Source organism: Formica exsecta, unplaced genomic scaffold (assembly GCF_003651465.1).
Source record: "Formica exsecta isolate Colony F162 unplaced genomic scaffold, ASM365146v1 scaffold120, whole genome shotgun sequence".
Lineage (NCBI taxonomy): Eukaryota > Metazoa > Arthropoda > Insecta > Hymenoptera > Formicidae > Formica > Formica exsecta.
The window spans coordinates 1116379-1128004 of NW_021848537.1; the positions used below are offsets into that span (position 1 = coordinate 1116379).

General features: G+C 33.6%; 1 protein-coding gene across 4 annotated transcripts in view; it reads right to left on the reverse strand.

Moving 5' to 3' along the window:
• The window catches only part of LOC115241637 (whirlin), a 69475-nt gene that overhangs the window by 31651 nt on the left and 26198 nt on the right, over positions 1-11626 (reverse strand). For 2 of the 4 annotated variants that reach the window (XM_029817489.1, XM_029817483.1), the window contains exons 5-9: positions 10991-11314; positions 10235-10464; positions 8959-9262; positions 8232-8291; positions 4241-4389 (exon numbers count right to left, since the gene is read on the reverse strand). In XM_029817489.1, the coding sequence (XP_029673349.1) occupies positions 4241-4389; positions 8232-8291; positions 8959-9262; positions 10235-10464; positions 10991-11314 (1067 nt within the window). The remainder of the gene's footprint in view (positions 1-4240; positions 4390-8231; positions 8292-8958; positions 9263-10234; positions 10465-10990; positions 11315-11626) is intronic. The other 2 variants (XM_029817506.1, XM_029817497.1) reach the window with 2 other exon arrangements.

An 11626-nucleotide genomic window follows, 5' to 3' on the forward strand; every position in this document is an offset into this window, starting at 1 on the left:
TATAATAAAATTAATATATTATAAAATAAAATAAATTAAATTAATTTATAAATTATATCGTATTACAAAATTATATAATATAACCCTCCCATTGGGTACACCTTGACGTTGGTGGGAGGGCTCAGTACCTGGAAGGTTTATCCTGAAGGGGAAGCTAAGTACCCAAACGCGGTTTTTTAACGCTTCCGATCGATATCGTCCTTCGCGTTTTAATTAGTTTGGGAGTGCCGTGCAAAGTATCGCGCGTCTGTTTTCATTGCATCGCGCATCAGAGATGAAACATCGTCGCACCTTAATTATAATTTCGGGAGTGCCGTACAAAATGTCGCGCATACGAGTTCGGGAGTGCCGTGCAAAGTATCGCGCGTCCGTTTTTATCGTGCGGCATAATGAACTTTTATATAAACTTTTCGCGAGTTAATTGAACTTTTGGAAGTCAACGATCCCGATGATCCTAATAATTCTGATAATCTGAGAGGAGGAACTGAGAGGAGGAGGAGGCCCAGGAGGCATCGGGCGCCGGCGGAACAACCCTGGAGTGAGTATTTATTAAATGTATATTAATTGTCATAAATCGCGTACGCGGATTATCTCGATTTAAATAAGAAAGAATTAGAGAACAATTTTTATATAAATTCTGTAAAAGCTTTTATTTAAAAAAAATTTTTTTTTTTTAAATTTATAAAAATTGTTCCATTATATATCTGCTTATTATTGTACGCATTGAATATAAAATTCAGTGCGTACAAGAATGATTTTTTGAAATATTAATTATTTTGGACGCCGCTATAATTTGGATCTTTTGTTTATATGTTACAGATCAACGTAGCTTCAATATTGTCAACTCCGCTGTTGCGCATCTTGGTCGGTGAGTGACAAACTTTTATCTTGTTTAGAGGTAACGGATTTGTAGAAATCAGAAATGTAAATAGATCCGTTACCTTAAAATGGATGAGTTAAAACAAATTAGGCTGAATATTTCATCCTGGATATATTATAAATACAATCATTAAAATTTTTCATTATATAAGATTATATTACAAACTCAATATATTTTGATAAACAAATATAATTGCATTTATTTTTAAAAACTTGAATACAAATCAAGCTGTACATATTATTCAAATTTAAAATTTATGAAAATTTTAATGGAAAATTTAATATAATTATCCATCCATTTTTTTATTAATTTTTTTAAGTAACGCAGGATCTTATGAAAAATATGATATTTCTTTAATATAACGTGAAATGCAAAGTTTCTTCGAGAATCGAGGAAGACGGTTTTTATCTCGAAAAAAGAGTTTTCAGGGTTTGTCGGTCCGCGCGACGAAAGGAACAGAGATTGAGGTAGAAAGATTAGATCGGCAGAGACACAAAGACACATAGGCGTATATTGAAATCAGGCAGACTCGCAGGATCAAAAGCAATACGTCCTCGTTTTCCTTTCGTTCTGTGCGTTATTCGAAGCGAGCGAACTATCACGTGAAAGCTATGAAAGCTCGTGCACGGAATTTCATCTTCCTCCGCGCGACATTCAGAATCATATCTCGCCGACCGCCACACGTTCGCTATCGATCCCGCAAAATTTCCTTTCATACAATTCAATGCAGATTTCGTGCAGTTGTTCCCGGAGAAAGTTGACGTGGATTCAAGTATAACGTGGTAGAAAAAATTGTGACAGAAACGCGAATACGCTTGACTGTTTTGTGCATTTTGGTTTTTATTTACGCGACAAGGAAATAGAGGAGAATTCTATGAAATTATATATAATTATATATAATAATTACATAATATTTAAAGAGAAAATACGGTTTTCCATTTAAATAATATTTAATGAAAATTTGTATAGGTGTGAAATATTTTTATACATCTCTGATATTTATTTGATTTAATGATATTCAAGTGTAATGATGGAATTTTTATTATATTAAGCATATAATATTTTTATAATTAAAATTTATATATAGAATGAAGTTTCTATTAAAGTATTTTTATCATTCTTATTATTTTATATCAGCTAATTAATAGTAATTGTGATGATGAATATTCTACCATTGATGATGAATAATGACGATAAAAAATCTTTAAAAAAATTTTTTTTTTGCTAATTATTTTATCTCTGTATATATTAATAATTGATTGAGTAAGGAAAAGTTTTTTATTAGAATTTTTTTATTAATGTTAATTATTTTCACTCGTATTAATAATAAATATCGAATAAATATCAAACGCCTTCTGTTTCAATAATTGAAAATTTTCTCGCATGGGAAGATCTTTCATTAAGATTGATTAATATTTCATTTATATGATTGTGTATTAATTGAAGTGATAAATATATTCTTCTCCTGTTAATAATAATCGTGGGACGTTTTCACATTTTGCCGGCGCAACAGCCGCTTCCTACCGTGAAATCGAAAGCCCACAGACATCGTCGCGACGCGACGATGACGTGTCGAGCGACTCGTATCGCGAGAGGAAATGAGAACAAGTGAAAACTGTCGTGTACTCGCGACTAAATCCACCTCAATTATCGATTTCCTTCCCACGCAACGCCACGTGGAAGAGAGATCACCTTTGCAATGATTCGCCCTTCGCGCTCGTTTCGTAGATTTTAGCAGAACAATAACCTCTCAAAATCTTAACTCTGTAAGGCCTCTTTAATCTATAGATATTTGTCACGTCAGCACTCTCTGTTGTATTCATACAAGGATAAAAGTCAAATCATACGTTTATATTTTATTATATTATATCTTAATAAATTCTCGAATAACGATTATTTTGATAATATATAAGATTAATCTCTTATAAAATTATTTAGTTTAAAATTTAAATTTTAAACTGAAATTATTATAATCAATTTTCGATGGAAATTAAATAATTTGACACATTGTATCCTATAAAATATATAATTTGCAATTTATATAAAATGGGTGAGAAACGTTTCGATGATTTCGATCATTGATAAGGATGTATAAGAGATTGATGATAGACGAAAAAATTGATTTATTTAGATGTCTACTGCGAAATTAAATTTCGTGACTCGATCACAGAACCTATTTCCAAATCGTCTTAAAAAATGGAAATTATATGATTTCTATTACTTTCTTCTGTATCTATTAGTTTCATGTAACGTAACATGTAATGGCCATTTTTTAGAAATATTGATTTAAGACGGTTCTTTGGAAATAAATTCTTTTCGATTCAATTATTATAAATCAATCAATAATGCAATAATAAGAAGTGATTAGCATTGCTTCTGACTTTGTCAAAAGCGAAAATGACAGTCATTTTTGTGTCTCGATAACTATTGAAGGTGAGGTGCATTGAACTGTTGCTGAAGTGCCCTGTACGTATCCAGTCTGTCTGTTTACATACCTGGGTTCTCAGCTACTGGTTCGAGAATGCTGAAGAGAGGGGTCGGGATGCTGATCTTGGTGGAGCGGGTACGGGGAAGGGGGACGAGAAAACAGGAACGATGTAGAGCGGGAAATGAAGTATCAATGTATCGCGTGTCCTACAGAGAAACGCCATTATATTAATCCTTCCCTGCTTGTGGAAGCCGCTTTGAGATTTTTTTTTTTTAGCCAACCTGCGATCCTCTCCTTCGAACTTCGCGAATCTACAATTTCTCGCGAGTGTGACTGCTCGCCAAACGAAGTGTAATCAGCTGTTTGTCAATTTTTTTGGCCGTTACGCAGAAACGCCGCGTGACCTTCTCGAAAGTGAATTATTGCTCGTTATACGGGATGTTTTATAATCATGTTCATTTTGCGCTCTCTAATTTGCTATTTATAATATTTTTCATTGAGTATTTGGAAAAAAAGTCTGGAATTTAATTTTTGTTGAAAAACATCCCGTACGAGCAGTTGTACTTAATAAACTCGTAATTATTCGGGTGAAAATGATTGCAAGAGAGTTAATGTGACCCTTATTAATTAAAACTGCTCGCGTACACGATAATTTCAAGTGGCAAAAGACGGGGTGATTTTAACGCGAGAATTAAAAGGGGAAAGGTTGGTAGAGATTAACGCTGGAAGGACCGCTGCCGCCATTTTTCAGCCAGCATCTCGTCATTTCATTCGTAATTTTCTCTCGACGAGTCGCGAAGAATTTTTCTTACCGAACCCGGGCTTGTAATAGCTCGGAATCGCAATCTTTTCTGACACGCAACGATCACGACGCCGATTAATGAAATGGCGGATCGCTGTCCTTCCGGCGTTAAAGAGATCATTCGGTCGACCTGGTCCTGGGCATGTCGGCCCCGAGACCGCTGTCCTCGCTTGGCGATCTATACTCCTGGCTATCCCGCGGTAGAAGAGGGCCCGTCACTCCTAGGGGGTCTCCCTCGACGTCCACCAGTCGTCCCGGACGGCAACCGGGCACACCCCTCTGTGAGAAATCAGATGTCCTGTCATGCCGTGCGCCCTTTCCCTTACCGCGTAAAAAAGAAGAGTGCTTTTTTTTTTCTTTCTTTCTTTCTTTCTCTTTTCGAACGAGGGGCGACCGACCGATCGATGATTTTATCGGCGCGCTGGTTGGGTGATACAGGAAAATGTCACGTTTCCGTGGCCATCAGGTTCCGATCTTTATCGACGAATCCGCAAATTCATTCGTTAACAACGCATTGGTGAACATCATTTTTATTTTTTTATATGTATTTTTTTTCTTCAATTTTTAAAGTGATAAGTTAATTGTTACAACAAGAAAAAAATAAGTCGAAAGTTTAATTAAAAATAAGATTATTTAATAATCAAAATAGAATTAATATTAAATATAATAAATGATATTGATTTAAGTTATTAAATATATGAAATATAGATATAACAAAAATTAAGAGTTATTAGAATAACAATATAACAAAAAAAATAATTCATAAAAATAAGATATATATATTAATAATAAAGTGAAATTAACAAAATATAACAGAAGCAATATAATTAAGATTATCAAAATAATAAATAAATTTCTGACTAAATGTGATAACGCGTAATAAATTATTATTACTAGTAATAAATTGAATAATTTAAATACGCGTGATGTACAAATGTTCGTTTATTCACTTCAATTTTTTTTCATTTGTCTAGAAAAAATATGTCAGAGTTTTATACGGTTTATTTACCTCGGGAAACGATCAGTCGAATTGTGATAGCCCATCTGGTACATTATTCATTGTACTCGAGGAAATTACCGACGAAATTAGCAATCGAACAATAATTCATCATCGATCGACGTGTCGCACGTCGCCCGGTAACATTTGTCTCCGTGTGTGCAGCTGACACTTGATTTACGACGCTTTTTACCGAGGTCTGCTGACGTCTTTCCAAAAGGCATTACCGATCTTCTCGAAGAGGCCAGGAAATGATCTACAAACGATCCGCGAGTCTTATCCCGGTCAGTAGCGTCGTAAATCGAGCGTTAATCGCTCGAACAAAAAATCGCGTTTTGTTTGTAATATTGTATGTAATATTCGTGCGAAGCGTTATATTTTTTTCGGAAAACGGCCTTCATTCTCGCAAAATTTGTGATCGCTTGGCTCGAATTTTTCACGATATCGCGAAACGAAACGAAATGCTTCCCGTTGTGTTGCTTCTAGTGAGAGAAGGAGGGAGGAAGATGGCGAGCACAGCAGTTTTCTACTTATCCGTTTTTTTAACAGCAAGCATCTAACAGATCGTATCCGACTAACAATGAGAAGGGAAAGAATGCATGTGCAAGAGAGAGCGTCTTTTTATAATGAGAAACTTTAATTAGAGACCTTCGCTTTAATTGCAGCAAAGAGAGAGCGGCAATTTTATATAGATATAGAATGTAGTAAAATTATTATTAAAGCGTAATTATAATTATAATTCAAGTGTAGCGTGTTATGCAATATAAGAGTGTATTGTGCAATATATTATATTTTTATGCTTATAATTTTATTTCTAATTATAATTATGCAACACATGACACCTGATGTCTTCTTTCAATTATCCGCTATCGATTCCTTCGATTATAAGCAATACATAGTTAATTAAATATATCTTTTTTTCAATTACACGAAAAAGCAAATAGATAATGAATTAAGATACCGATATCGATATCGAAGGAATCGATAATTTTCAAATTGCCGACAAACACTGATTAATCGCAGGGAGCAAGATAGCGCAGTATATAAGCAAGACTATAAAAATAATAGAAATCAGCGCTAGCGGTGAATAAGAGCCCAGAAAAGAAGGCGAAAGATATAGAAAATAGAAGTAGAGAATGCGCATATAATTCTAGAGAAAGAGAAAAGAAGAGAAAGATAGGCCGAGAAAAAAAGCTGCGCTTGGACGAACAAAATTCGTTCGGACAAATGTCGCATCGATTAAATAAATAGCGTAATTAATTAATACGCAACGAATTTTACTAATCGATTCACTACAAACTTATTTTATTATTAAAAATGTAGGGAATAGTACAAAATATGGATGATAAATGAACAAGGTTTGCTTTTAGAAATTAAATAAAACGGGAAGAAAAAATAGGATATGAGAAAAGAATGGACGCATAATAACTTAAGCAGTATGATTTTTCTCTGCAGTTTTCGTGTTATTATATCAAACTTAGTTTTTAGCGCCTGCTAAAAAACTAGAGAATACCCGTATATATTTTTTTTTAATTAAAAAAAAAATATATAAAAATCTGGCATTTAAAAATCTTACAGTTTTCATAAAATGCGACATTAGACGAGATTTATCAGGATATTATATCGTATGGCACAAATAGAAATCGAACAAAGTTGATTGTCGGCATGTCGTTTATCCGACAGACTTGATATTTCCTTGAACAAGAGCGAGTTTTTTTATTCATTGTCGTCAAGCAGCTGTTATCCTCGGAGAGAAAGAGAAGGAAAGAGATAGTGAGAAAGAGACGAAGGGATATTGCAAGTCATTTTTCCTGACAGTCGAGTCATGCTTTGTCCAGAGGAGAGAAGATAACGACAGACCGGAACGATCAAACGCGGAATTAGAATCGATCGCGATGACGATCAATATCGCCTGCGCGCGCTCTCTCTCTCTCTTTCTTTCGATCGAGAGCGATGTGAAGGATTTTTTTTCCGAACGATCTTCAGGAGATTATCACGAGAATTCCCTGTCAAGAGATCTTCCATTCTCTCGGAGAGAGAGCATCTTCCTGTATTTGCGTGGCGTATTCTCCGTTTCCTCGCACCTCTCCAATCGATACTCGATCGCGTATTTCCATTTTTCTCCAACTGCCAGTGGCATCTGTCTCGGTCACCGATAACGAACGATAACTCGTTGCCGAATACTTATTTTAATACTTGCCGCTATTAATCCTCTTCAAGGATCTTTCGTTTTTTATTATAATTTATGTTAAAAATCTTTCTTATTATTTCGCCGCAATTTGTTGTATATAATATATACAAGAATAATTATAAATTTTATTATTCAAAATTTACCAAAATATTAAATTATTCTGTGAAGGATCTATGTTATAGAAAAATATAAATTTATATAAACATTATAATAATTATTAATTTTTATTATCAATTTAATTTATGTGTGAAATAACTTCTTTTTTCAACTTTGTGTCTTATAAACATATTTATGGTCTAAAATGACACGATAAATATGTAATATTCAGATAAATTATATTTCTCATTTAAAATTAAAAGGCAGCAATTATTCTGAGTTATCATTCTCTACAGGCTATTACGAATTACGGCGCTTTTGTTACGAATTATAAATCAACGTGAAACATTTCTCTTGAGATTAATCGCTCTTTGTTTCGCAAAATTCTCGCTCGTTCTCGGCGAGACGATAATTTTTTTCTAACGACGCAATAAGTCTAGATTAAGAACGCGTGCACGCATGACGAGGAACTTTCGGGAAATATTTCTTTGCGTCTTTTTCCCCGTGAAAGTCCATCGACAAAAAGGGCGGGAATGCAAAGCGATTCTTTTAATGTCTTAACAATTAAGGTGAATAGAGATATCCATAGAACAGTGAGTGAGAGGAATAAAGAGAGAGAAAAAAAGTCGGTACTCTATACATCATCGTATCGTAAAGAGATGAGAAGAATAAAAAAACGTACGTGTACGTGTTGTCTCTCTGTGCTCGTATATACGTATAACAATGCGCGCAAACGCGCGTGTGATCCGCAGAGTTTAAACGCGTGTAAATGTGTCAGTGTCTTTTGTAAGCTCGGGGGGATATGAATAGAGTGTTGTAAGGATAGGTTCAACTTACCGGAAGATCGTGCAGCGAGGGAGTCACTATCAAATCCGAGTGAGCGCGGTCGCCTTTTCTCTAAAAAAGAGAGAACAACAAAAAGTGCCGTTTTAGAAATCATCTTGGACTCCCGATTTTTTTTTTTTGGGGAATGTTTTTTTCTCATCGTGCGACGCGTTTCAATGAAATTGCATTAGATTATAAGATAATTAATATGAGTTAAATTATGAAATTTTGAATAAATTTATCGCGAATATTAGTTTCTCCTAAAGAAATATTCCCAAATTGGTCAGAAAACTCGTTAGCTGATATTTTAAAAATGGAGGATTATATAATTCTATGATTTATTCATTTAAATTTAAAAAATGAATATGTGTATTAATAGTTAAAATCCTTTCTCTCTCTCCCTTTTTCCCTCAAAAATTTCTCTAAAAATTAAAAATGCTAAAGGTTTCCTCAAAATTATAATTTTAGATGTATTTTTATATATATTAATATAAATAATACATAAGTCTCTGAAACACGCGTGTATGTTTCAAAAATAAATTTATTATAAACCTTAATAAATTTTATTATAAAGAGAGAGAGAAGATATTTTTACAATATAACTTACATTTGATATCAATATATATTAGAATTCACGTTCTCTCTAACTTTACAAACTCTAATAATATTTTTATTCCGTGCGAATATTCTTAGAACTTTTGGCTTACCAAATTATCTTAGAAATTATTTAAAAACTTACCCTGGCCATCGCTATTCGGGGTCGATAGACGAGGTCGTCGAAGGCCGCTCTGTCTTTGTTATCGACGAGCTCCCTAAGCTCTGTCAATAGTGTCAGTTTCTCATGGGTGTTGAGCAAATCGGCCAGACTGACGACCAATTCCTCTATCGTCAGCCTTCTCGTCCTGTAATCCGCCAGAAGTTGAGAGAGTGCGGCTCGCTCGCTCCTGGCGAGGACGACTCTTGCCTTCTCCTCCACCATGGCGGCGGTGGCCGCCGAAATTGTATGAAAGCCACTTCGATGTCTCCACTCGTTTGTGCTACTCCTTGATTTTAATTGAAAAATCGATGAGGTATAATATTACGTTAAAATGAATAATCTTAAAAAAATGTGTGTGTGTGGAAGAAAAATTTAGTTTATTTAAAATTATTTCTTGCGATAGAGTAATTAATTTTTGATTTAGTAGTTAGACATTGTGCGTTTTAAATTTAAACTAAAAACGACTTATGCAATATTTGCCGAGAATATGCTCATACATATGATTTTAATTAAACAGATTTTATTCAATGTTCACGATTTATTGATTCATGATTTAATTAATGCCAACATATGTCAATGTTATTTTTTCATTATATGAGATTAAATTACGGTTTTACTATGTGATCGACTAATATTATCATACCATTAAAATAGAATTAAGAAGGATTTAAAAATTATTTTTAATTTAAAAACAAGATTTTTTCCCTAGTTTTGTTCTTTTTTTAGAGTAAGTAACATCTAAATATTAAATATAAAAATAATAAGACAATACAAAAATCACACACAACCATGTACATAAATTATGATACACACACATACATTATAAAAAAAGTTATTTATTTTATAATTAATATTATATAATATAATGATTTAATTAATGCCAACATATGTCAATGTTATTTTTTCATTATATGAGATTAAATTACGGTTTTACTATGTGATCGAGAGACTAATATTATCATACTATTAAAATAGAATTAAGAAGGATTTAAAAATTATTTTTAATTTAAAAACAAGATTTTTTCCCTAGTTTTGTTCTTTTTTTAGAGTAAGTAACATCTAAATATTAAATATAAAAATAATAAGACAATACAAAAATCACACACAACCATGTACATAAATTATGATACACACACATACATTATAAAAAAAGTTATTTATTTTATAATTAATATTATATAATATAAATAAATTATTTAAAAAATATTAAAGGTTGATGAAATAATAAAAATTGATAAAGAATATGTTTGCGACTTACGTGGGACTAGGTGGTCGATGATTGCCGGGGCTTTCTAGCAAAGGATCGTGCTCGGGATATCGGGCGGTCGGGATTACTATAGGCTGACTGGTGGTACAGGAATGGGGAACCTTGCCGACATCGCGTATCAATAGACTCATCCTCTTGTTAGTCTTCAATATCTGGACAGCTTCGTCGTGCGTGGCTTCCTCGAAATTTTGTCCGTTTACCTCGATGATTTGATCGCCCACCTGCGATTATTCAATAAACGCCTCATATTAGAATCAAGATCGAAAACATAGAAAACATTGAAATTTTTAAATAAACAAGCCAACATCTTTATATAAGATTAATAGTTATTATACATATATAATTAATTAAAAAATATGTAAATGAGTGAAGTAAATAACTCATAATTAAGTAACGTTTATTTAATTACGAGAGAATAATAATTTATTTATTTATATATTGTTGGAGAAACGGAATAATAATTTAATAATTTATATATTGTTGGGAGAATTTATTATTTAAAATGATTATTTAATATAGTCAATATAGAGAGAGAAAGTTATTGAGATCTTTTATCAAAAATGTGACAGCTCTTGATTTTATCATATAAAGGAGTGATACAATTATTTTTTATTTTGACAAAATATTAAGATAAATTATATGTACTCTACGATAAATATCGCGTATATTACATTTTTTTCTAAAGAGTCCTCTAAGGCTCTCAGGATCAGGAGAGATTAAAATCTAGCGGAAAAGCGTGATTCTCACGAGGAGGCCGGCGCGATCGGCGACGCTGTCCTTGTCGACACCCGTGACGTAAATTCCGAGGCCGTATTCGAGGCCACCCCGGATCATCAGGCCCAAGGATTGACCGGGTTCGATGCACAATTCGACCTTACGCGTCCTCGGACCGTAGCGGGAATCGCGGGGCGGATGGAGGGGTGGCGGGGATGCTGGACGACCTTGGCGATCCATCCAGCTGCAGGACTGCTGTCGACCCGACGACGACCAGACAGGGTGACCGCCCCGACAACGGGGGTCCAGTGCGGGCCCCCGCACGGTCATGCTCAAGGTCCTGCAGGACTTCAGCATCTGTTGCAACGCGAAAAATAATATACAATGTCGCGATATACACATTATACTGAATATATGAAAAAGATGGGGGTTGTGAGTTGATTAAAAGCCAAATTTACAGAAGCTTGGTCGATATTTTTATAAATATTGGTAATTAAAAATATTTAATGAATATATTTTTTGACAAGAAATATTAACAAGATCTTTCGAGATTTTACATTTTTTTGGGACCGGCAAACTTCTGAATGTCATAGTTTTTTGAATATTCTTTTTCAATTATACATTAACTCTTAATATATTTATATTACTATTATAAAATTTAATATTTAA